Genomic DNA, 27,900 nt, shown 5'->3' with positions numbered 1-27,900 from the left:
CCTATGGAAGGAAAAAGCAATGACCTAAGCATCAACACATAGCAAAGGGAAAGAAGCAAAACATGTGATGTATCAACACATTCAGAGGTGTAGCAATAACAATTGCGCAGAACTCACATTTAGCAAGTAAATCAGGAATGTACCAGAATCACGGGCACAACAACAGAACTGTCCCTCAGGCCAACTGGCCTCACCAGGGCTGAAATGCCCTGAGTCCAAATGTCAGGCAGGCTGCGCAGGCACCCAAGAACACAAGCCTAAACGTGGCAGTTGCCCACAAAGTGCTGGGCAACTGGTGCAGGTAATGTTAGGACAACGTTGGAGCCTCGTGGGCTCAAGAACCACCAAGGTGGCACTGCTGAGCCTCTCTGGGCTCGTGGACAAATGCGGAAAATGAGCCTCTCTGGGCTCTGGGACAAGGACTGGCCCTCCTGAGCCTCTCTCAGGCTCTCAAACAACAATGGGCACTCGAGCCTCTCTGGGCTCGCAAAATGAAGGAAATGGCCTGGGCAACGTAGGAGCCCTGCTCAGGCGGCTCGAACACATGATATGCCCCCTGAGCCTCTCAGGCTCTCAATAGACAAGGAATGCCCCCTTTTTCGTGGAAGCCCCTCAACAATGGGGGCTCGGGCGTCGGAGTCCCGCACGGGGGACTCAGAAATCACAATATGGCCCCAAGAGCCTCTCTGGGCTCAAAACAACTCTGCGCGCTGAGCCTCTCGGGGCTCGAAGGCACTCGCACTGGAGGGGAGGGGCGGGCACCGGCAATGTGCCCGACGCCCTCCTCCCTTCCCACGCTCCCTAGGGCCCCACTCACCGGGTCTGACGGCGGCTCAGCGTCCTCCTCGGGGGTTCTCCCTTCGCTGGGGAGCCTCGGCAGGCTGCTTCCTGCTTCCTCAGTCCTCCCCCGATGACGCGGCGGAAGGCGCGGCCGGCTGGGCCAATCCAAGCGCGGCCTGGCGATGACGCGGGCGGCTCCTTCGGCTTCTCCTCAGCGGCGAGGACACGGGGCAATGCCGGGTGGGCACCGGCTCCAAATAGCAAAGTACGACGGGGCAAATAAAGGTGGCAAATGAGCTGGGTGGCACCCGCGCCGCTCGGTCACCTCACAGGGTGAAAGGATGCCGGGTGGGCACCGGCCAAAGTACACAAAGCGCTAGCAGCTCTAGCAGCTAGGAGAAGGCGCTCCCAAGCGCCAGGGGACAAAATAAAGCGCTCAGAGCGCTATGGGCCAAATGAAGCGCTCTCAAGCGCTAGGCAAAGGATCTCAGCGCTCCCCAGCGCTGAAGGACAGGACAAGGCTCCAGCAAGGTCTGGAGGCAGGCAGGGGGGGGCAAGGCTGGGCCCAGAGCCAGCACACTGGATCTCCAGGCAGGGAGACAGTCCAAGTGGCAGTCCTCCTGGCCCCAGCAACAGCAACAGCCCCCTCTGGCAGGATCCAAAAGCAGAACAACCTTTCATGGGGACACAGCCCCTTCTTATACTGTGAAATCCTTTGTTTGGAGGTGCAGGGTGGGGGGAGATCAGTCGCAGCTGGTCTTGGAGCACCCTTGATGGCCCAACCACCCCTTTCATTCACTGGGGAGGCTAGGGTCGTTAGACGCACCACAGGGGGGTGGAGCCAGCATTGTGTGGGGAAAACCAGCCTCATTCAGGACACAGGTGCACTCCTCCCACACATCACTCATGCTAATCTCACACTCACCACAGGGCAGACCCACCCAGACTTCCTGGAGCCTGGCATGCCAGCCAGCTCCAGCCAATCACGCTCCAGCACCCTTACTGCACACACATATCAATGTCTAGAAGTAGCACTTCCCAACTAGACACATACAAGCCGCACATACCATTGCGCAGCATTCACTCTCACGAGTTCACACAAACTCGAGCCTGCACTCCCCACGCATCAGGAACTACCATGGACACACACATTCCCCATGCATTCCTATGGGAGGGCAGGCCAGCCATACTACACGCACGCACTTTACTCTGGGACCCAGGGTAAAAGTGCGCAGAGACCCAAAAATCATGAACACAGGGTCACAAATAAAAGCAAAAAGATCAGGGGTGAACCCGCCATAAGGGCCAAGTCCAACATCCACTTTCTCACATAGTTGGTGTAGATTTATCCATCATTGTTCATTTACAAAGTCACAGATTTATATGGAAGCATCACAAAGCGAAGGATAAAAATCCCAAGAGGAAATATTATTACATGCTATTATTGAATCAGAGTCACTTTTTTTTTAATTGAACTTCAACAATTTGATATTGTGCTGCAAATATTTTGTCACCCAAATGTCCATTCTCTTGCACATGCATTCGTTCTCTCACACGCAGAAGCACCCATAGTAATACAAGAGACATATAGTCACAGCTACTTTGCCTCCTTTTCTGCTTCAGGTCTGAAGGCTAAAGGGACTTTTTTACTCCACAATGGATAGAAGCCCTAGAATCTGACATACCAGGAATCCCAGGCTGCAGCTTGCAAATGCAGAGCCTAATTAAGCAGCAGGGCGAGGATCAAGGTGTCCCGCCTTCTTCCTGACCTATCAAAAGACAGGACAGGTCTTAGGATCCCATTCCTGCTGTTTTGCGTGTATTCCAATTGGACAGAGGGAATAACTGATGAGCACACCAAAAGCCCCATTTCAGCAGATTTGCTGTGTTGACTGGGACCTGGCACTGTATCTGGTAAATAATATGGACTGTGCCAATGTGAGGGGATGTAGTTATATTACAATCCTCATATGTATGTAATTGAAATATCTGTGTCCAGGACACCATGTCCTTAGGGGCAAATCTGGAGAAGGCTCAGAACTCTCTCTTCCCTTTTCCTTCCGCCAGAAAGATCTGGGAAGAAATAGCATGCATTACCATACTGGCATAATTTCATAATTGTCTTTCTATGAACTTTGACAGTGCGAGGTATCCTTTTCTTGAACACTGTGACAATGCTAATTTAGACATATTCAGTTTTTATCATGTGCTTTTATCTTTTATCTCCTTTTAATAGGAAATGTGAAGGTTTATACACTCCTCAGAAGTGTTAGTATCATCTTTGACTCCTACTTAGGCTGACATTAGGTTCCCGTAGAAGGGACATGTTTTTAATATTTTAATGATGGAAGAATATTATGTATATGTTAATCAAAATGAAACATTAATTGGCAAGTTTGATTAGTCCTGCTATTGCTTCAATTTCTGCAAATACTAATTTATTTGATACTTATGATATAAAATCGGTGATCATATACTATAACAACCCAGCTATCCAACCATTATTTAAAGACGCTTCACAACAGAACTATCAAGCCAGATGTCACGTTACTGGGAGAAGGTATGCTGTGTGCCATCTTAAGAAACATAATTCATAGGCGTACTATTTCTGCTTCTGCTAAAATTCAGCATAGCTCTTAGTAATAGTGATTGTGTTAAGATGCTGCATTTATTTTTCATTCTGTGTGGTTATTTTATGCACTAGACTTTGGAGGTTTTAGAAATAAACATTTTAAAATTCCTGAATTCATCCGATGGGACTAATTGTAACCAAAAAACATTTCCTAAACAGGACTGCTCAGTGGGTTGTGTACGGGTCACAGTCAAACTAGTTTTCTAATTTATATTGGTGCAATGAACTGAGTTCTAGCAGCAGGGGGTTAGAGAATCAACTCCTATGGCACGTTTGGTGCAGAGGGGGTGGGGCTGATCATCACAGCCTGCCTTTCAGTGCGAGCAGGGACAGTATCATAGAACTCACATGTGGCAGGGCATAGCACCACTGCCCGCTTGGATGATCTGCCAGCTTCTGTGAAAGAGAAATCTTTAGAATTCTTTTGCTAAAACTTTAACAAAAACATGCTCCTTAAAATATTCTTTTATCAAACAATTAAAAGGAGGAGGGTCAATCTTATTTGTTTTTATACAACGTTTGTTTTATTCCTATTTCCCTGTTATGCATTAAGGAAACCGCCACTAGTATACTAATGATTCACACGTGTCATTCATTGGGTAAATAACATTAAGTGCCACCTGTCGTTGTGACATGTTCATAGAAAAGAATGTCAGTTTAGCATTATTGAAAGAGTTGACAGATACAAATAAATGCCAATGTCTGCTTATAAGTTTTCATTTTGTACTTTTCAGGATGTTGGCATTGTATAACAAGTTGCACATATTTCAACAAAGGTAAGAAAATGGTTTGTATAGGACCATGCTTTCTCCATTATGCTGTGCACTTTACCTTTAGTTTTTGATTACTTTTACATGCCTATTATATAGATGTGCAAAACATTCACATGATAATAAATTTACAGGCTTGCCAAAGCAGGCCTGGTGACTTTGCTAATGCTCCCTTACTTTTAAATGTTTAGGGGCAGATTTATGATAACTGGCGCATCCCCAGGGATGCGCCAGTTATTTTGCGCCGCTGCTCCGCCACCCATGGTGCGCCGCATTTACAATGCGGTGCACCATGGGGCAAAAACGGCACAGATGCGTGACACATCTGTGCCGTAAAGGTGGCGCATTGCTGCAGTTGCGTCGCAAGCGCGACGCAGCTCCAGCAAGGCTCGGGGGTGCCCCATCTTTACAATGCTGCGTCAAGACCTACGCCTGCTTCAAGCAGGCGCAGGGTTTTGATGCAGCATTGGCCTGAAAGTGACTGAGTGAAATCTTATAGATTTCACTCAGCCACTTTTGCGAGGCGCACCTGCCCCGGAACGCCCACTCTGCGCCGGAACGCCCACAAGATGCGTCACGTTGTAAATGGGTCGTAGGGATGCGCCACGTTTACGCCGCAGTTGCGTGACACAAAGGTGGCGCATTCCCAACATAAATCTGCCCCTTAATGCCTATTACAAAGCTGTGCAAAACATTCACATGGAAATAAAATTACAGGCTTGCCAAGGCAGAACTAGTAACTTTGCCAATGCTCCCTTTTTAATTTACTTTCTTCCCAAATAATACCGTCACATAGTCCCAAACTAAGCACTGTATATATTTTCCATATGTGGTATACAATTATGTATTTGTTGCTTTACGTTTAGAGTATGAGGCATGCTTAACAAAAGACACTCCAAGTTATATTTACAAATATACATATGTAAGAATCAAGCAGTTAGTTATGGGCACATTTGGGACATAGAGACAGTTTTAAAATATACAGCGTGTCCGGTAGAAATCTGCTGACTAGATTGAAATTCAGTCATGTTTACACACGCCCTCAATTTGGGTCCGATTCATAGAATGAATTTAAGACTCAATCCTAAACTTGTGCACCGATATTCAAGATTCTTCACGAATTATTGTAGCAACGAACAGAACCGGAAGAATTATTCTTTCTGCTTCCTCCTGCCAATACAACCATCCTGAAAAGTGATTCAGCAGATTAAAGTTAAAAGCACGACAGTGCACAAACTTCACTCTCAGGTTTTTTTGGCCACAAAGGGTATTTAGAAAATACTGGAACTCTGGAGAGGGCGCATGAGCCCCCCACAGAGTAGCATCTTTCCCGTGTGGCAGCAGTTCCCACCAATGCACCAAGTTAAAGGGTCTTTAGGAATTGCTCGGTATTAAGAGTGGAACCAATTTACTGCTGGTGTAGTTCTCTTGAATTTTTGTATTTTGTACATTTATGTTGTTGATGATATTTGATTGCACGGTTGTATTGTGATATCAATGTAATTTTCACTTTATATGCACTCCACATGTTTTGTATCTGTAATGTATTCAACTCATGAGTTAAATGTCTACAAACAATGTGTTGAGGGAAACATCCTTTACGACGCAACTTTTACCACGCAGAGCCTTTACAACGCAGGATTTACAACGCAAGTCATTACAACGAATTGCGCTGGGGGGCGCTTTAGGATAGGTAATAGTTTAATTTACTATCCAACACCTTCCCTACTATCCATGGGGACTGGAGTTGGAATAGTAAATTAAACTATTCACTATCCAGCACCCCCCAACGCAAGTCGTTGTAACGACTTGCGTTGTAAATCCTGCGTTGTAAAGGCATGCGTAGTAAAAGCATGCGTTGTAACAACATACATCCATGTGTTGAACATGTTAAGAATTGTGATTCAAATACTGAAAGCATATAGATGTAACAGTCTTTGCTTTTTGTCCTCCTAAATAAATAGCGGTACAAAAATTGATAGCCAGGTTGTTTTTCTCTTTTACAAGTTATATATACGTCCATACCTGACGTCTTCTGGACGATAACCCCCTAGGTTGCTTCACAGAACAGTATAACAGCATTGTTTTGGCTTATACAGACTGCTCCCTTGTGTCTGGACAAAACATGACTTCTCTGATGAGATCAACCGAAGTCGAAACATGTATCAGTGGTTGCTTTTATTCATTTCAAGTTAGCTTGGATATTTCTTTAACAATCTAAAGCTGTAATACTGTGCCTGGGGTGGTAAAAGGCTCTTGTCATTTTTCAGCTCGGTTTAGATGGCACTGTGCTAATCCTATGCCAAAAGACTGTTGTTAAAATGGCAAAAAGCTTTGTCGCTTTCTAGTTCAGAGTGGATGTCACTCTGATAATCCTATGCTTGAAAACTCTGCTTGAGCAACAGGCATTTGAGGTGAGCAGATTCACAGTGTCACTGGTGTTGCAGGGCGCTCCATACAGAGGAGCTGCTCCCCGTCTAAACTTGAGAATTACCCAGATTTCATTGCTGTTTTTGTTCTTTGGTGAGTCGATCTTATTGATTCACTTCTGTCTTTGATATTTAATTTCTTTCTGACTCATTGTACCCTTTGGGATTTGGAGTTTTGCCCTTCCTGGCTATTGTTTTCTTGTGATCCATCATCTTCTAGTATAGTTATCTCGTGTAACTCTAACTTATGCTTTATGGTAACAATCACAGTTGTCCCCACCATGCAGAGTCTTGTCATTAATGATGTAATTTCAGATGTTTAAGTGATGTTGTCAACACTGTCAAGGAAGCTATCATGAGTGATGTAACACATGGGGTAATTAGTTGTGCATGGCGAAGGCCCAAGTTATAGTTACCTTAGGGCACATGTTATAGGTACTACATATAACTATAACTGGTGAATTTCAGTGTTTTTTGTGTGAAATATTCACCTAACTATAACCTCGCTTTGACCTTTGCTTTTTTCAGGGAATTTGTAGGGTTTTCCAAACGTAAAGGATTATTTTATTACCATACATAAATCCAACCTCACTGCTGTGTACGCCCTTTGTCCGTGTACAGCAGGTGGTTGCCAGTACGGCCTGCAGCCAACACCCAGGCACCCAACTCCCCGCTGCACAAGGCCTTGCAGAGGGGACGGTTTGCCCCAGGGCCTGGCAGCATATCAGTATGCAGCCAAACCTCTGCTAGCAGTCAACCTTAAGCCGTGCACGGCCTTCTGCAATACAAAAATATAACAAGCATTGGCATAGCTAATAGGTCTCGCTTTTGGGACCTTATAAGTGATTAGCCATGCAAAACTTGATGTTGTTTAATGAAGGATATTGTGCTGGATTACTAAACACTTTTAATTTTCAAAGGCGAGACCTATTGGCTATGCTTTGGGGGGCCTTATAAGTTTTTAGGTAGAGCTATTGACTTTGCCAATGTTTCTTAGCTGTTCTGTAGAGAAGTGTGGCTGCTGTGCAGCATGCTGAGAAGTTGCAAGTAAAAAGTGTAAGAGGCACTGAGTGATGCTGTGGTGTTGTTAAGTGATGCTGTGCTGGCCCTGAGTTATGCAGCGGTGACGTTGTGTGATGTTGTGCTTGCCCTGAGTGATGCTGTTGTGGCCCTGAGTGATGCTGTGGTGGTGCTGACTGATGCCTTTGGTGATGCTGATTGATACAGTGGTGCTGCAGAGTGATGCTGTGGTAGCGCATAGTGATGCTTTGGTGGTACTGAGTGATGCTTTGGTGGTACTGAGTGATGCTGTGGTGGTGCTGAGTGATGCTGTGGTGGTTATTCATTTATTTATAATAGAACTTCCAAAGTTATTTTTGTTTGTACCCTTTGGGCACGGAGCTTTGCAGTAATTCCCAAAATATTAATAGGGCATTGTGACACGAGAGGATCATGTTTCTGTAAAACAAGTCTTTGTTTTGAGAAGGTCTTCTAGCAGTGCGAGCCTTATAAATAAGACAACAATCACCGTTAAGCAGCAGGGATGGGAGAGTCAGCAGACCTTGGTTGAGGATACGATCAGTCAGAGAGAGTCTGCACATAGGGAAGCGGGGTGTATGTCTTATAAAATTTTGGGTTCTTGGGTTTAAGTTATGCCAGTGTACTTTGAAAGTAGCTAGTCGGCTGTGTATGAAATGCAGTTTAAATGCCGGTGTTTTAGCAGTGATAATTTATGTTCCCTCTTTAACAAGACAGAATGAAAAGGTTACTTTTTTAAAATAAACTATCGGGCAGATGTCTGACGAAAGAGGGTAGTGCATATGCGTATGTGAAAGGAAGTGTTGTAAACATCTAGTGATAAACACGGTGCCTGACGTTGGTTACCAAGGCAATAGCAATAGATGTTTGAAGGGCAGTGTCCGAATTGTAGCTGGAAAGGTTGTTCCTGAAGTTACTATCGCACTTTTGGCCTTTGAACTTAAATGCCACACAAGCCAAAGAAACTGATGACCAACAATGATGCTGTTAATTGACATTGATTTGGTACTATCAGAGAAGTCAAGGTGGTAAAATTATTTCTAGCTAGGTTGGTCCCCCAGAGTTTTCGCAGAACAAGGGGCAAAGACTGCTTTAATGCCTATTAAAAAAAAATAGACGCTGCTGTTATTATTTTTTTAAAGCAATCACAGCCATCTATTAGAATTGTAATATAAAATCATAACCTTTTTTAATACAATTCTTTATTACAATTTTTCAAAGTACATGAACTTTGAAAAACTTTCACAGATCAGTCCAAAATAGAAAAATATTGTTCATGATTAAGATGTGCAATAAAACAAAAGATGGAGAAGAGGGAGAAAGAGAGTAAAGACCTCAAAGAGCCAAACACAAAATTTTAAATCATAACCTTAACCAAGGGATTACATTAGTCAGTATTGTGTAAAAAAAAAAAATCTATTCAGATGAGCAAATTCTGGTTTGTTTAACTACATGCTGCCTGCAGGACAGTAGTTGGAGCGACCACATATCTGGGCGTCAACTACCACATCCAACTCTTTCTCCATCTAGCACATTTTAAGAACGCACTATCCCAACAGTTAGCTTATATTTGCTCCTGAAACTTTAAATACTGCGGTGCAACACAAGCCACAGGTGCATGTGATACAAATACTAGGTGCCCGCCTCTCTGTGCCCGAAAAATTCTATTTTCCAGCATTTAGTTAATCCTTTGCCTATAGTTGCTCAGTCATTTTTATCAATTACGTAGTTTTGCTGTGGTCCATTCTATGTTCTCCATCCTTAATTTCTTTAGACTGTGCTCTTCCCCTCTAAGATATTCTTTAACATTCCTTCTGCGAGACCTATAAGAATTTATTTTGTACTGTGTCAACTTGGGTCGGTTCATGAGACTTTCATTAGCATCTGTGCTGATGAACTTTCTCTTCTTAATTGTTAATGTAATGCTTCTATTTTATCTGGAAACAAAGGTTGAAGAATGTTTTCTCTGTGCGTATTGCGTCACCTTCAAAACATACATTTTGTTTTCTTCAGGAGACATGGTTTTCCCACTTAACACACCTTACTCTCACTGTCCTTTCTTTTTAAAGCATCCCCAAAGTCATTTTCTCTAATCCACCTCCCCAGGGCATGGATCAAAAGTACCACCTGGCCTCCACATAGCCCGGGGGACCGCCTCCCTTCCCGGGGCTTTAAACAGTTGGGGGAGGGGCTATGTCGCCCCCCTCCTGTAGCCCTTGATGGCCCTTGGGACTGCCACCCCCCAGGGACGGCTCCTACAATGTGCCGGGGTGCCCATCCCCTGGACATTGCCATTTGCTATGGCAGGGCTGGAGCACGGCTCCCACCCTGCCATAGCAAACACTGCGTTGCTTCTTGGAAGCGTGAGCAAGAAACCTGCTATTGCTTCCAAGAAGCAAAGCAGAATTGGTTTTGGGCAAGTTGAGCTGCATGTTAGCAGCTCCCCTTTTCCAAAAGCAATGGCAGCTCCCGCAGGAGGGTGGAGAGCCGGTTGGGAATGTGGAGGCATGACAGCTCCCGCCACGGTCCCCACTGCCGAGGCCAGACCGCGGGGATTGGGTCCCTGAGGCCAGCAGTGACCTGGGATGGGCGCCACTCAGCCCCCCTCCCCTTTAATTTAAATATTTTTAAAAAGTCCTGCGGTTCCCATCCCTCAGACATTGCCATTTGCTATGGTAGGATGGGAGCACAGCTCCCACCCTGCCAAGCAAACACTGCTTTGCTTCTTGGAAGCAAGAGCAGGAAACCTGCTATTGCATCCAAGAAGGAAAGCAGAATTGATTTTGAGCAAGGGGAGCTGCATGTTAGAAGCTCCCCAAAAGCAGTGCCAGCTCCCCCAGGAGGCAGGGAGCCGGCTGGGACCGCGGGGGCATTGCAGCTCCCCTCACGGTCCACAACGCTGAGGCCAGGCCCCGGGGAATAGGGTCCCCGGGCCATATTTGGCCTGAGGACCCCAATTTGTTTCCCTTTTTTTCCAGGCGCACTGATGCTCGGGGGATGAAGTCCACTTTAGTCCTGAGGTCCTCAGGACATAAGAGGACCTCATTGCCTCACCAGCAGTGTGCCAGGAGGCGCATTTACAGAGTGGTGTAAAAAGGAGCGTGGACTCAGGCCACTCTCAGCAATCTAGTTGTGTGGGGCTTACTGGAGGTACGTGGTGGGCTAGTTGGCCCCTAGGGACCCTCAGGATTCAAGGGAACTTCATCCCCCAACCCTGAATGCACCAGGAGGCACATTTGCAGAGTGGTGGAGAAAGGGGGCTTGGCCTTTTGTCCACCTTTCAGCAATCCTACTGTCTGGGGCATATTGGAGATATCAGGTAGGCTAGTTGGCCCCTAACGACCCCCAGCAGCAAAGTGGACCTTAATCCTCATCCAGGAGCGAACCATGAAGTATGTTTGCAGAGTGGTGGGGAAAGGGGGTGTGGCCTGCTATGCAAACGTAGCAATCCTACTGTGTGGGGCTTACTGGAGGTAACAGAATGGGTAGTAGGCCTCCGAGGTTCAACTTGGGGGACAACTACCCCTCCAGTTACACACAGTGGGATTGCTGAGAGGTCTCCGGAGGCCATGCTCACCGTTCTCCATTACCCTGCAAATGCGCCTCCTGGCACGGTACTGGTTGGGGTATGAAGTCCACTTTAGTACTGAGGGACTTTGGCAGCCCAGTAGACAACCTGGTACCTCCTGTAATTATTGAGAGCTGGTTGGAGGCCCAGTCCCCTTTCTCCACCACTCTGCAAACGTGACTACCTGTTAAAGAAGCATTTGTAATGTAATAGGTCTCGTATTTGTAAGAGTTAGAGCTATTGGTGTTATAAATCTAAAAGTTTTTTACTAATGTTTTGTGTAGTGGAGTACATGTACTTTGTGTGTAGTCAAATTATGTGGTATGTTGTGCAGTGAAATTATGTGGATAGAAAGTATGTGATATTTAGTGTATAGGAATTATGTAGAGTGGGATTATATGTTATAGAGAGTAATTATGTGGTATGGTAGTCTGTATTGTGGCGTAGTAACCTCAGGTTTAGTCTTCCTCGTTTCCATAGAAGCTATTATTATTAATGTCTCAAAAGTTACCAAAAATGCACCGACAAGTGATACAACATGGTGGAAGGCCCTTTGCAAACCTAGAAGGGTCACCTGTTACTTATTGCTAAATTTGGGTGTTACATTGGTACTAATGGTGTGCTAACCACTCTTGCTTCTTTCTGTGCCTCTTGTGCCACTTTCTGCATTTCTGTTGCTTCTTTCTGCAACTTTCTTTTTTTGCAATTCTTTTGCCTCTTTCTGCTCATCTCTTCCACTTTCTGTACCTCTCTTACCTCTTTCTGCTTATCTCTTGCATCTTTCCGCACCTCTACTGCCTCTTTCTGCATCTCACTAGCATATTCCTGTACCTCTATCGCCTCTTTATGCACCCCTGTTCCCTCTTTCTACACCTCTCCTGTCTGTTTCTGTACCTCTCTTGCTTCTTTCTACACTTCTCTTGCCCCTTTCTGCACCTCTGTTGTTTCTTTCTGCACTTCTCCTGCCTCTTTCTGTGCCCCTCTTGCCTCTTACTGCACCTCTTTTGCTTTCTACTGCACTTCTACTGCTTCTTTCTGCACCTCTCTTGTTTCTTTCTGCACCTCTCTTGCCTCGGTCTGCCCACCTGTTCCCTGTTTCTGCACCCCTTTTGCCTGTTTCTGCAACTCTCTTGCCTCTTTCTGTAGTTCTCTAGCCTCCTTCTGCACCTCACTTGCCTCTTTCTGCAACTCACTTGCCTCTTTCTGCAGTTCTCTTGCCTCTCTCTATACCTCTCTTGCCTCTTTCAAAACTTCTCTTGCTTGTTTCATTAACTCTTTTGCCTCTTTGTGCAACTCTCTTGCCTCTTTCTACACCTCTCTTCTCTCTTTCTGCACCACTCTTGCCTCTTTCTGTACCTCTGTTGTTTCTTTCTTCACCTCTCTTGTCTCGTTCTGCACCCGTTGTGCCTCTTTCAACACCTCTGTTCTTCTTCCTGCAATTCTCTCCCTTCTTTCTGCACCCCTCTTGCCTCTTTCTGTACCCCTCTTGCCTCTTTGTGCACCTCTCCTAACCCTTCCTGTACCCCTCTTTCCTCTTTTTGCACCTCTGTAGGTTCTTTCTGCACCTTTTTTGCTTCAATCTGCTCTTCATTTGCCTCTTTCTGTACCCCTCATGCCTCTTTCTGCACCTTTGTTGGTTCTTTCTGCCCTGCTCTTGCTTCTTTCTGCACCTCTGTTCCAAATGTCTGCATCCCTCTTGCCTTTTTCCTCACTGCTCTTCCCTCTTTCTGCACCTCTCTTGCCTGCCTTCCTAGCTGTTCCCTCTTTCTGTACCCCTTTTGCCTGTTTATGCAGTTCTCCTGCCTCCTTCTGTACCCCCTTGCCTCTTTTTGCACCTTTGTTGGTTCTTTCTGCTCCGCTTTTGCTTCATTTCACTTGCCTCTTTCTGTACCACTCTTGCTTTCGTGGTGAAAGTCCGAAACTGGTCCTAGGATGCTTTTTTCCAGTCCAGGGAGGACCTGGCTTTGCAGTTCGGGCTGGACTGTTCCCATGGGGCACAGGGTCAAGTCTGATTTGCATATGGCTGGGTCAAAACTGGAATGGCATGGTGAGCAAAAAAACGATGGATTTAGGCCCAGATCTCTGTACTGGGGTGAATGTATGACATTGTTCTGCATTCTATACATCAACTGTTGTTTTTTCATTTGTCACCCCGAGTGGGACGGATATGCTCAGACATGAGTCCTGTGCTCTCCATGCCACTGGAATCAAGCTATCCTGGCTGAAGAGGGCTGAAAGTCCGAAACCAGTCCTAGGCTGCTTGTTTCCAGTCCAGGGAGGACCTGGCTTGGCAGTTCGGGCTGGACTGTTACCATGGGGCACAGGGTCAAGACTGATTTGCATATGGCTGGGTCCAAACTGGAATGGCATGATGAGCAAAAAAACAATGGATTTAGGCCCAGATCTCTGTATTGGGGTGAATGTATGACATTGTTCTGCATTTTGTCCATCAACTGTTGTTTTTGCATTTGGCTGGGTCCAAACTGGAATGACATGGTGAGCGAAAAAACTATGGATTTAGGCCCAGATCTCTGTACTGGGGTGAATGTATGACATTTTGCTGCATTCTGTCCATCAACTTTTGTTTTTGCATATTTCTACACGTGGGGATTCTGAAACGTAGTGGGAATGAGAATTACTAACACACCAAAATGAGGTGTTGTCTTTAGATAGACTAGCCTCCAATAACTTGTTCCAACTATCCTCTTTCAAAGTTCTTTTCCGTAGTTTAATGGCTGCTTTATAGGCCAATCTACACTCCCGGACTTTCCTTACAGTTCTATGCTGTTCAGCTAGCGCTAATTTCAAGTTTCTGTGGGCTTTAGTACATGCTGGATCAAACCAACCACACACACCCGCCTTTCGTTTTGCAGAAAGGCCCTCACCCAAGCTTTTTTTATTTGATTAAATGCTAAGATAAAGTTATGCGCCTCTGTGGTTTCATCCAAGCAGACTTCAAAAGCCTCTCTCTCTTTTTGAATCAGTTTTTCAAGAAAGTTAAGAGGAACCACTAGGCACCACTTTAGCGCATACCCATTACGGCGAGAGATCACAATTTCCTCTTGTGCAATGACTTTGTATTTGCCGCGTACCTGTCCGGTAAGATCAAGCTTCAGCATAACACTTTGGGGGTAATGATCACTAAGGTGGCTAAATACCGGTCAGTAAAGCCGAAATTCGGTAAATTTCAGCGTTACCGACCGGTATTTAGCCCTGTGCGATGTAGGTATTACCGAATGCCATCGGTAATAGCAATTCGGTAAATTAAAGTGAAACAGTTACCGATTCCTTATTTACGGATCGGTCAACACCAAAACCCCAAAATACCGATTCGGTAAATAAGGAATCGTTAAAAAATCGGAAATGCGATGTACCAAAATTCGGTAATACCGAATTCGTCTAAATTCTGTATTTACGAATCGGTAATTACCACTGACCCAGAGCAGGTGGTAATCAGGTGCAGTGCATAAAAACATCCCCAAATACGGCATTAGTATCGTGTCAAAGCGCGGATGACACGCAGCTTGTCGTATCCTTGTCCCAATCCCAGGAAGAAGCGGCCACGAACTTCTCGGCTTGCCTTAAAGAGCTCTCAGTCTGGATGGCTAACAACTGTCTAAAGCTAAATGCAGCAAGACTGAGGATCTCATTGTGGGAAATTCTCCCACAATATGGTCGCCGAGTTGGTGGCCGCAAACTCTGGGCACAACCCCCACCCCCAAGGAGGAGGTTAAAAACCTGGGGATATGGTTAGACACCACCCTCTCCTACGATCACCATACCAGGACGGTGGCAGGAAAGTGCTTTGGCATAAGGAAGGCCTTTTGGAAAATTCCAGATGTGCTCCCAGTAGCTCCCAGGAAAACCCTAATCCATGCATTTGTCACCTCTTGCCTGGCCTATGGGAATGCACTCTATATAGGTGCCAGCAAAAAGAGCGTGCAAAGATTACAGTACATCCAGAAACGCCGCCGCCTGCCTGATCCTGATGCCTCCTAGGAGAGCCTCATCTAAAAAGGCCCGAACCACCCTTCACTGGCTCCCGGTCAGGGAAAGAATTATATTTAAAACTCTATGTATCAGCCAACGAATTCTGATGACGAACGGCCCAAGGTACTTGCACAACTTACTGACCCTGTACGCTCCGACCAGAGCCCTGCGTTCCCAAGGCTCAGGACTGGTGCAAATCCCTGTTATAAAAAGAACGAGAATGGGAGGCCATTGTTTCCGCTACCCTGCCGCCAAGCAATGGAACGCTCTTCCCCTTAACCTCCGCATGGAACAATCAGAGAACACATTTAGGAAAAAACTGAAGACCTGGCTCTTCCAGGCATAGAACACTGTTTCCCTGGTGCTCTACCGGCCCACTCTCGATGCCTATCTGTAGCTTATGACTGCAGCGCGGGGACACACTAGTCAGTATAACCAGGCTCTCTACAAACTCTTTATTATTATTATTAATATTAATGGCGGCCCTCTACGTCATAGCAAGGTGGCTACATTTGCGAGCAGCAGGAGTGAGGGTTTGGAGTCGGGAAGAGCATGTGTACAGACTGCGTGTCACACTGTTCCAAATGACTGAGCCAGAAATACATGACAGGTACAGGCTACACCCACACACCATCCTGACCTGGTAAGGGACCTGGAACCATACCTGGAGCATCAGACACCAAGGGCGCACACAATACCCACCCATGTACAGGTACTCTGTTGCCTGCATCTCCTGGCATCAGGAAGTTACCAGAGTGTGATAGCCGCAGCAGGTGGTGTGTCACAATGCTGCCTGTCCCGGAGAAGTGTGGCTCACTGGTTAGAAGCGGCAGACCCTGATGCAGAGGTCAGGCCCGGGACCAGGGTTCAATTCCCGCCTCGGCAGGTCTTGGGCTCAATGTCCTTGGACTCGATAATTCTCGCCTCGGTGCCTACTCTAATCATGGGTCCCACTCTGTAACTCTGGGCAATAGCTTGCTTAATCTCCACAACGGCCCCAACAGCGCTGAGATGCCTGGCTTCACCTTGGGGGTGCCCAGGAGGGGACATCTCACAGGGAAAACCAGGATGGGTTCCACAGCGGTATACAGCGCCAGGATGTCCCGAGATGGGGCGACAGTGCGCTTTACAAGTATACACACATACAAGTATACACACATTTCTTCAACTCCTTTCTGGACGCCATGATGCAGAGAATGCATCACTACATTCGCTTCCCCAGCACACAGGCGGAGCTGCAGAAGACAAAGCTGGATTTCTACCAAAAGGCACACTTCACACATGTAATAGGCTGCATCGATGGGACCAACATACCAATCTGCCCACCTGCATATACAGAATACATATACCGCAACCGCAAATCCACTCACTCCATCAACGTGCAGGTGATATGTGATGCAGACTTCATCATTACAGACATTGTGGCCAAATTCCCAGGGAGTACCCATGACTCCTACATATTCAGGAAGAGTGGGATCTACACACGTGTGGCTGCTGGTGAATTTGGAGAAGGATACCTTCTAGGTAAATCAATGTGACACACCCTGATGTATACCTTGGATGAACGTATTGGTGACCCAAATTAATTGCACTTTCTTTCCCATTCAGGTGACTGCGCATATGCCGTCCGTTCATTCATACTAACTCCATACCTCAACCCATCCACCCCAAGGGAGAGGAGATACAATGTGGCACATAAAAGCACGCGCAATGTTTTGGTTTTTTTTTGTTTGTTTTTTGCGTGCATGGCTCCAATCTATCAAAACTATAAATTGCCACAGAGCAGGAAATTAGGCTGTGCTTCTGTACTGTCTCAGCGTTAGCTGGCAGGGATATCGTAGGAGAGAGGGGAGGCCAGTTCCCAGCAGCACATTCACACAGGCCTTCAAAGATCCAGCTTAGGGCTATTCGTTGGTAGATAGTGCCCGAGATACCGAGGCCCCATAAGCACCATGGCTCCTTGCCATAGATACAAGGGTAGGCAATGCCCGCATTAATCATAGGACCTGGAAAAAAAACAAAAACCCAGGCTCGACACTACTGCTCTAACTGTGTCCAAAAAGCTCTCCTGCTAGGATTCCCTCCCCTGGCTAGGTCAAGTTTAGAAATCTGGAGAACCGATGACCGCCATTCGTGTATGGTAGGCGGCTGGGCATCTTTCCAGTGTCTGCAGATCTCCCTACGCGCTGCCGGAATAGAATAAAACAACAAATTAGAAGCAGCATTACGGGCTTTGCCTCTCAGGCCGAAGATAACAAGGGCAAGGTCAATGGAAATGTGATAACCGAGTGACAGGGATAGTTTGTTTCCAATAGAGTCCCAGAATGAAGTTATTTTTGGGCATTCGTAAAACATATGAATGTCGGATGCAGCAGCTAGTCCACACCTTGGGCATGAGACCGGGCCTGTCGAAGAAAACTTTGTCAGCCTCTGCGGGGAATAGTATGCCCTGTGTATTGTGAAAAGATGGTTCCTGCGGAGCCAAGCAGGTTTAACCAGGTCCCACAACACTACACAAGAAGCCGACCAAAGCTCCTCCACGTCTATACCTGGCATTGAATCAGCCCATAATGATGTCGGAAGGCAAAATTTACCATCTGTTTCCTCTATGATCCTATTGTACCAGAGTGATATTTTCTTCTTTGCAGGAGGACTGTCCAGCAGGCACGTCACTAGTTCACTGTTACCACCTATAGGTAAGCTACTGCCCCGGGTTGGCTGTGCATTATATGTCTGAGACCAGCTTGAAATTTGTATGTATTTGAATCTCGACAGGCTTGGCCCGACTTTGTTGGTTAAGTAGTCCCAAGGAAGTAGAGATCCATCCATGAACAGGTCTCCCCAAGTGTTGATTCCGGCCTCTCTTAGTGGATGTGTTAGTGCATCTTCTGCCCAAGCTGGGGGAGCGGGTAGGTCCCATATAGGAGCATTCTCTGAGTAATACCCCAATTTGATCGCGTGCCTCACTCTATACCACGTGGATGCTATCCCCTGTAATACCTTCAATTTTATTTATTTTTTAAATTTGGGGTCACCGAATTTAAACAGAAAGTTGACCTGTCCTACTCCCTCACAATTCAATAAAGTAGAGAACATGCGGCCTACCCCTGTTGCTGCTGGTGTTTTTAATAGCATGCGTGAATGCGAGAGCTGAAACGCCCATGCGTAGACCTGAAGATCTGGTCCCGCCAGCCCTCCCTTCTCTCTGCGGCGTCTTATTTTCTTCCAAGAGATTCTTGGGCTCTTGTTATTCCAAATGAAAGTAGAAATCGCGCTCTGTAGCTTTGAAATTAACTTAGGATCAAAGAAAAGTGGAATTGAATTAAATAGAAAAGAGATCTTTGGCAGAATACACATCTTTACCAGATTAACCTTACCTAAAATAGTAAGCGGAAGGTGCGACCAGTCTCTCATGTGTTTTCGGCATTGCGCTGCTATTTTGGCAAAATTCAAAGAAGCAATCAAGTCAATGTCTTTAACTATAATTACCCCCAGATATCGTAGTTGAGGTCTTGAAGTTTCATTGCCTGTAATTAAGTTGATATTCCAAGACATTGACTCTGTTTTAGAGGCATTCACTTCGTATCCTGAGATTTTTCCAAATTTGAGAGCTAGGTCAATGGCCTCTGGACATGCTGCATTAATATTTGTTGTAAAATCATTATATCATCAGCATAAAGTGCCACTTTTTTTTCCCAGTCTCCGAAGACAAAAGGTTTAATAAGTGTACTGTCTCTTAATGTTTGCGCGAAGGGCTCGATATATAAATCGAAAAGAAGGGGAGACAGGGGACAGCCCTGTCGGGTTCCTCTAGTTACCCTAAATGGTGCCGTAAGGCCCCCATTAATCAAGATTGAAGCTGAAGGGCTACGATATAGCAAATCTATTGCTCTACGGAATTTATCTCCGACGTTAAATTTTTTCAAGGCCTCCGACAGGTACAGCCAGTTCACCCTGTCGAAGGCCTTGGTGGCATCCAACGTAAGAATAGATAAGGGAAGAACTTCTTTTCTGGCCACATCTATGGAACCTGCTAGTTCATAAGTGAGCTCATATAACTGTCTCCCTCTTATAAAGCCTTTTTGGTTGGAGTGTATTATATCTGGCGCAACCTGGCCAAGCCGTTTGGCCAATATAGTGGCAAAAATGTTATAGTCGGCGTTTAGAATAGAAATAGGCCGATATGAGCCACAATCCGAAGGAGGCTTCCCTGGCTTCAAAATGAGGGTTATAGAGGCGTTGTCCCAAGAAGCAGGTGGTACTTCTCCATCCCTCAGTATTTGATTAAATAAAGCCGCTAAAATTGGGGACACCTCTGATATCAAGTTTTTGTATATTTCGCTCGGTAAACCATCGGTACCTGCCACCTTGCCCCCTTTTGCTCCCCTTATAGCCGTCTCTACTTCAACAATGCTTATTTCCTCTTCCAGAAATCTACTCTGTTCAAGTGACAAGGATGGTAGGGAGATACCCTCCAACCAGCTCGTGATATCATTATGTGTAACGTTAAGATCTTCGTGATAGATTGATTGAAAGAATGTCTTGAAAGTGTCCCTAATTTCTGCATCGCTTGAAAAGGTGCCATTTTCAGATGTGACGGAGGCAATGTTATTTCGAACCCGATCTGACTTGACTTTCCAGGCCAGTAATCTTCCTGCCCCTTCCCCATACTGGAAGTGAGAGAGTTTGCTTGCCTCCCATTCTGTAAGACACGCTTCTCTAGGACCGATGATAGGCTACTCTTTTATCCGTCTATCTCTGCAAGTTTCAGAGATAAGTCATGATTATCTATAAATCTACCAGTATCAATATCGGACTGAACGGCAGACATGCTTTTCTCAATAGAAGATACTTCTTCCATGTACTGCCTTCTTCTATGAACCAAACTATAGATGAAGGACTTGCACAGCGGTAATTCAGTGATTGTAATCAACAATAAACATTTGTAGCGTGCGAGCAGGGTTGGACGCTGTCTGCGCCTCCCAGCGAAACTCAAAACTAATAAACAGCTCCTCCCTATGGAAGGAGACACCCTGTTGCACAGCTTTGTAATTCAGACGAATAAGTCTTTCTGATTAATCATCAAAATTAATTCTTCCTCATATTGGGGTTCCAAAAAGTATTTAATTTTTCATCAAGGTTTCCGTGACATATAAGTTACTGGTTGTATATCCAACATTAACATAATCCAATATCATTCCTTCCCCAATGCATTTCGGGCTAATGTGGAAGCCCTTCCTCAGGGGACAACTCTACAAAAAAAGGAACAAATCAACATCCCAGGGAACACCATCAGTCACCCTATGAAGGGTTACCCTGTGAAATTAAGAGTGAATGCTACCTGTAATTCAGCCAATTTAATTTACATGCTCAAGTGCCCATGTGGCAAGTGTTACATTGGACACACGGAGAGGAAGATCAGGACTCGTTTACTTGAGCATAAAAGCAACATAAGAACAGGAAACTTGAAATCCACTGTTGCCGCACATTTTGTTGAACAGAAACACTCTGTTGCTCAACTCAAATTTGTTATACTTGAACAAATTACCCCCACTCATAACAACAAACAGACATTGCTTAAAAGAGAGAACTTTTGGATTCGCTATATGGCATCGATGCAGCCACAGGGTCTGAATGATCGAATGGAGTTTTTGTGTTATCTGTAACCTTCTATGTTCATTTACATGCATTATGTTTCTCATGAGTGTACCTGAATCTCATCTGAGTGACCATGTTTTTTACACACATACTACTTATTTACACTCTTAATGCCTCACTCAATATGGCCGCCGCGTTTTTTGTTTGAGCTTGTTTTCGTAGTCCGTTTTTACTTTTCACATGCATGCACGAGCCGGTAAAAACAGCACCTAGGGAGAACACCTCTGGGGTTCCCGACACATTGACGGCAATGCGCGCTTCTAATCGTATCACCTAGTAAGTACTCTTTCCACGAGACCACGCTACTAGTTGCACAAACGAGCTGTAGGCTTTAATGTTAACACGCGCTGTTCTGTTGCAGAGACAGCGTCACAGCTCTTTGAAATTGTTCGTGAGTATGCTGCTCACGCTAATGCATTTTTAAATGTTTGGATCTTTTCTAACACACTGTTCGGTGACCGTGGTATGAGGTTGTTTCAACACGCATTTCTGTTTATCCACTCGATTGATTTTCACAAGCGCACGAGTTTTCCGGGTGACCGAGGATTAGACTGTTAAATTAATAACACACGCATGGGTCTTTAACTCTCACAAAAACTTCTGGGCACTTTTTGATTGACTTGAAATGACGGTCACAAACGTAGTGACGTGTAATGATGTGTGTACAGTAATTTTCTTCGACACACACAGTGATATGTTGATTTGTTCCTTTTTTTGTAGAGTTGTCCCCTGAGGAAGGGCTTCCACATTAGCCCGAAATGCATTGGGGAAGGAATGATATTGGATTATGTTAATGTTGGATATACAACCAGTAACTTATATGTCACGGAAACCTTGATGAAAAATTAAATACTTATTGGAACCCCAATATGAGGAAGAATTAATTTTGATGATTAATCAGAAAGACTTATTCGTCTGAATTACAAAGCTGTGCAACAGGGTGTCTCCTTCCATAGGGAGGAGCTGTGTATTAGTTTCTTCTATGAACCGCCCTATTCTTCACGATGCCTCTTAGTGTGCACTTAAAAGCGTCCCAAACAGTGCCTGCTGGGGCTGTGTCCATGTTGATAGTGAAAAACTCACACGCTTCTGATTGAAGAAATTCTATATCATCTGTTGATGTGAGGAATGATCTATCAAAGGACCACAATCTTGTGGGAGGCTTGCCTCCCCACTCTAGTTCCAGCTTCATCGCGGAATGATCTGATAGGTGCGAAAGAATATAGTCTACTAAGATGATAGAATCGACCAAAGCTCTGCTAGTTAGGATTAAATCTATTCTTGATTTGTGTCTATACTTGAGATTTCTAAATGAGAAGCCCTGCCTCTGGCCCTCTCTAAGCCTCCAAATATCGACGTATCCGTATTGATTCATTAAACCTAGAAGGCAGTTTCTAGATTTAGAGGAAACTATCTGTCTACTATTAGGAGATTTGTCCAGTAGAGGGTTCAAGGTGATGTTAAAGTCACCGGTTATGATCGCTGGCTCTGGAAAGCTTAAAAGATGTTGAAATAGAGATTCTAGTACGGAAGGGTCATCACAGTTAGGCCCGTAGTAGCCTGCTAATGTTATTACCATACCTCCTATCTCTATTGCTGCAATGGCCCATCTCCCTCCAGAATCTACTTTCCGCTGTAAAATTTTCAAACTCATAGGTTTCTTAAAAAGAATAGAAACCCCCCGCGTGTTTAATGATTGAGATGTTGAGATTGAGTATTCTATCCACCTATTCCTTTTAGCTAGCTCAAGCATTTCGCTTTCAATTAAGTGTGTCTCCTGGAGTATAATGATCCCGGCATCAGCGTCTCGAAGATATTGCGCCAATTGATAAAGATCAATTCAAAATGGTCAGGCGATTATAGTTGATGTTTCCTAAGTTAAATTTGCCCGGCGTAGAACGCCTCTAATACCATACGAAGTTATCCAATAAAGAGGCAGGCGCTGGAGACAGGAAGACAGGAAACAAGTTTTATTCCGACGGATCAGAACACATCAGATCAGACAACAAGGTATCGTCTTGAGGTGCTCTCTCAACCTTTCTGAGAGCTGGTCTTTTATACACTGGTTTAGGACATGTGAACACTCTTTATTACAACAGAGACATTGTGAGGTATGAGGATGACAACCCCGGCACCCCCCCGGTTCCGGCCCATTCCAACACATGACAACAGTAGAGGCCCTTACCCCTCATACAATAGGAGGGGTCTGTCACGCAGCTGAGTGTTCTGCTGATTTCCTTTGGAATGTGTGCGCCTGATCGAATCCCAAGGGGTGGGGAGGTCGTGATCAATAGTAGCTCTTTGGAAGAGGGGCGAGTGCATACAGTAGTGGGCAATAAACTGTATCCTCGGGCTAAGGGATGACCAGCGGTCCGTGCAGACAATCGGGCTCAGAGGAAGGGGTCATCAATGGAGGGATATTCATGAAAGGAAGGATCGGTGTGGACAATCGAGCGTAGAGGAAGGGTTTATCGAAAGAGGGGTATTCATGGACGGGAAGGAGGTGTTGGTCAGGCGCGGGGTGTGATACCCAAGGACAGAGTCATGCAGAAGGAGGGGAGGGCTCATGACTTGTGCATGAGAGAGCGGGGGCAGTCAGGGTGCATGGGGGATGCTTGCAGGGGCTGACGAGTGATCGTGAGACAGGGAGACCATGGTACCTAAAATGGCTGTCGTGTATGTTCATACGTGCGTCTGCAAGATGGCGTAGATGATGTTCAACACACGAACTAAAATTGCACAGTCCTCCCTTTTAACATGTCTCGCCAGCTTGTCAGTTCGGATCGATCCCCATGAGACCCCGCACCTCTATCTCGTATAGGGGACTCATGTGCTCATGTTTAAAGTCCAAAGTCTTAGGGCACATACAGTTGGAAACGAGTGAACACAGTGGAGGTAGACATTGAATACCCAAACAACACCCACATAGTATCACGATGGGAATCAATATAAACGTAAACAATCTCCATCCCCAGCTCTTCAAAGTGTCCCAGAACCAGCCTCCAAGCGACCATCCTTCCTGCTCCTGGTGAACCTCCGAGGACAGTCTGTGGAGGTGTTCGATTGCTTTGTAGACTGAGGGTGAGTTATCTGGCACGTAGGTGCAACAGCTGGAGCCGATGATGCGGCATGCACCTCCACGGTCGGCCAGAACCACATCTAGTACAAGGCGATTTTGAAGAGCCACCAGGCGGACTGCCTGAAGCTCAGCCGTGTTGTTGGCGAGGACGCCAGCGGTGATGTTAATGGTTGTTTCTACTGCCTGTGTCAGGTGTCGGATAGCGCGGCTATTTGCCATTGGGCCCCATAGAGGAACAAGTCCTTTTGCCGCATACAGGAACTGTGCTCCGGTGGAGTCGGCTTGTCCAATGTCTCCGGCGCGCTTTTGCCGGTGATGGTAGGCTGGGGCCACATATGTGGGAGGAAGAATGAAGGCGATGTAGCACGTACCCCCCCAGCCTTTTGGAAGCCAAGTGTAAGCTTTGGTGCCACAAACAAAGTACATATTCGGAGAAGCAACAAAGGAGGGGGGGTCAGTTGAGACCAATGTTTTGGTGATTCAACAGGAACTGTAACCCACCAGCTGCGTTCCCTGGCCTTCGAGGCATACGAGTCCTGTGACATTGATGACGGACAGGGCCACGGTCAGGGTGGCAGCCGTTTGTTTCCTCAGGTGGGAGAAGGTGGGTCTGGCTGGATTGTGGAGCACTTGCATTTCGACTCTTTCTTTGGCTGGGATGTTCGCAAGGAAGGTTGAACCTGAAATTGCAGGACAAAAGGGCTTTCCTGTTTTGTTCAGCCAGAACCCATAGTAGAAGTGTGACACTGTTTGACCAGAAGCGGCGTTGTCCTTGTGGCTTTCCTGCATGAGGATCAACCAAGCGAGGCAGGAGCCGTGAACTGAGAAAGGAGAAGGGATGAAGGGGATGGAGTGTCCGGTAGCATGTGGGAGCAACCCACAGATCCAGCAGTTCGTGGCATTTGCAGCAAGGTTGTGCTGGTGCAACAGTTGCACGAAGGAATTGTTCCAGAACTCCTTACGCCTTTCTCGGAGCTGGGGTGAAAGAGTGATCAGGTGGTGCTCTTTCATGGTGGTTGGCTGTACAGTGGTCGGCAACATCTGGTGAGCGGGTGTGCTTTCCTCCAAGATCCAGAAGGAAGTCATGAGGAGGAGGCAAAAGAGGAAGACAATGAAGAAAGCGATTGTCTTTGAGTTGTGCAAATTATCAGTCTTTGGGTTCCTGTAGTGGGTATTTCCTGTTGCTTCCGACGTCTTCTTATCTGGCGCTTCCATCATCTTCTTATCTGGCGCTTCCATCATCTTCATCTTCAAGGTGCTCGGTAGTGGGCAGAACCACAGACTTTGTTTAGCGTCTCTCCGGGTAACCCTTGGTAGCTTTGGGTCACCGTTCTGAGATTTTTAACTTAGTCAGTGGCCTACTTAGCCGAAGCTCCCTCCTTTCGACGCAGGAAATACCCTTCTCGGGATGGCACAGTGGGATCAGAGTGTTTTGCAAGTTCAAGTGCCTCGGTATCAGGATAGCAGTTCAGTGATGGTCGATCTTTGTTCAAGAGCTCTTTCTGGGTGCTGACGTTGTCTGTCGTGGCCAGGGTCGAGGAGACCTTCTTGCAGTGGTGTGCGTGCAGCCAATGCCGTTTCCCCTCCACTCGAAGAGCCGTCCGGGTGGTGATCAGTACTTGCCAGGGGCCCGTCCACCGGGGTTCCAGACTCTTTGCCCGTTGGAAATTACGGATCAGAACGTAATCCCCCGGTTGGATATCGTGACCGGGACCCCTGGAAGCATCGGGGATGGCCTGCTGCACCTGTTGATGAATGACAGACAATGTTTTAGTTAACTTGCACAAATAATCTGACAGCAGGACGTCGGGGACGTCGTGAATGGAGGTCGGCTTGGGGGCAGTCCAGAGGTTCATCGGTCGCCCAAACACAACTTCGTAGGGGGTCAAGTGATGCTTAGTGGGAGTGGAGCGCATCGATAGTAATGCCAGTGGGAGGGCATCTGGCCACTTAAGTCCTGTGGTGGCCACTATCTTTGACAGTTTCAGTTTCAGTGTAGCATTGTGTCGCTCAACCAGGCCAGCGGATTGGGGGTGGAAGACTGCGTGGAATCACTGTTTTACCCCCAACCCCTTCAGGATCAATTGGATAACTTCAGCTATGAAGTGGGGGCCATTGTCGCTCCATAAAATTCGACAAAGGCCGTAGCGAGGGAAAAACTCTTTCAGTAGTACTTTGGCTGTAGTCATGGCTGTGTTATCTCGGGTCGGGTAGGCTTCCACCCATTTGCTGAAAGCACATACAATGACTAATACGTACTTCAAGCCTTGGCACCTCTCTAGCTGGATGTAATCCATCTGAAGGACCTCAAAGGGGTGGTCGGGGATCCCAAACTCTCCCCGGGGCACCATAGTTCCTTTCCCGGGGTTGTGTTGCAGGCAGATAAGGCACTGCTGGACCAGGCGTTTGGCTGCGTCGGGGATCTTGTTGTTGTGCCAGACTCTGGAAATTAGTTCAATCATGGGGGCAGAGCATATATGTGCAGGGGAGTGTGCCATTGTCAGTATGGGGATCAAATATGCATCAGGCATCAACCATTTGTTTGTGTCTTTTGTCGCCAGCAGCCTTCATCGTCCCTTAGACCCACCCGCGCCCACTCAGTCAGTTCGGGTGGTGTGCTGGCCGATTGGATGTCCCTGATTGTTTCCCTAGCGTCGGTCCATTTTTCTGCTTGTGACCTGGTCACATACATGCGTGTCGTTGTCCTATTCTCAGCTGTGGTTCGGGCAGTGATGTCGGCCAGTGCGTTGCCCTGTCCCACTAAGTCTGTCACCTTCTTGTGTGCCTGACATTTGATTACTGCTAATCGTTTGGGGAGGAGAACTGCTTCAATCAGGGCGGAGACTAAATCTCCGTGAAGGATGGGCGTACCGTGGGACGTCAGGAATCCCCTTTCTCTCCACAGGAGCCCAAAATGATGAACCACCCCAAAGGCGTACTGGCTGTCTGTGTAAATGTTTGCCGTGGTTCCTGCTGCTATGATACATGCTCGTGTGAGGGCAATTAGTTCTGCTGCCTGTGCGGATCGTTGTGTGATGCGAGCTGTTTCAACTACTGTTCGAGCTGTCGTCACCGCATAGGCAGCAGAAGTGGTGCCGTCTGGGAGTTTGATACAAGAGCCATCTACCCATAGTTCTCCATCAGGATCTGAAAAAGCAATGTCTCGGAGGTCAATTCTACTCCTAGTCTGTTCGTCCGTGAGGGTCACACAGTCGTGTATAGGGGGCACATCGGGGTCGTTTTCGGGCAAGGGTAACAGTGTAGCAGGATTCAATGTCGTGCATCTCTTCAGGGTGATGTGGGGTGCAAGTAGAGTCAATTCGTACCCTGTCAGTCGTGCACTAGTCAGGTGTTGAGTCTTGCTCTGGTTCAAAAGGGTGTCAACTGCATGGGGCACTAATACCGTGAGAGAGTTCGAAAGCACAATTCCCTCACTCTGGCGGATAGAGACAGCAGCAGCGGCTACTGCTCGAAGGCAGGCAGGTAGAGCTCTGGCGACTGGATCAAGAGTGGCAGAGAAGTAGGCACAAGGGCGTTGTTTGGCGCCGATGGGCTGGGTTAGAACAGACAATGCGCATCCCTCCCTTTCGTGCGTGAAGAGGGAGAAGGGCTTGGAGTAATCCGGTGTTCCTAGTACGGGTGCCGAGCAAAGGGCATCCCGCAACTCCTTAAAGGATGCTTGACATTCGGGGGTCCAAGGGAGTGGGAAAGGAACATCTTTGGCCAACAGGGAAAGTAGGGGTTTTATAATGAGACTGAAATTTGGTAACCATTGTCGGCAGAAAGAGGTAAGGCCCACTAATGAACGGACTTGCTTCTGTGTTTTTGGAATGGGGGTGTCTAGGATGGTCTGGATTCGGTCGGGCGTAAGTTTCCTTCCTTCTTTGGACAGGAGGTGTCCTAGGTATGTCACTTGGGGCTGGCAGAACTGCAGTTTCTTTTTGGTGACTTTGTGG

At 46.5% G+C, this 27,900-nt stretch overlaps 1 protein-coding gene across 1 annotated transcript in view; it reads left to right on the top strand.

The window, feature by feature from the left end:
• LOC144807907 (uncharacterized) overlaps positions 1–27,900 on the top strand; it is a 319,307-nt gene that overhangs the window by 183,425 nt on the left and 107,982 nt on the right. The window contains exon 5 of the mRNA XM_078673503.1: positions 4,147–4,188. Coding sequence (XP_078529629.1) covers positions 4,147–4,188 — 42 coding nt within the window. The remainder of the gene's footprint in view (positions 1–4,146; positions 4,189–27,900) is intronic.

Source organism: Lissotriton helveticus, chromosome 1_2 (genome assembly GCF_964261635.1).
Source record: "Lissotriton helveticus chromosome 1_2, aLisHel1.1, whole genome shotgun sequence".
Taxonomy (NCBI): Eukaryota; Metazoa; Chordata; class Amphibia; order Caudata; family Salamandridae; genus Lissotriton; species Lissotriton helveticus.
Note: the sequence above shows the minus strand (reverse complement) of the source record. Positions and strands in the feature narration are given on the sequence as shown.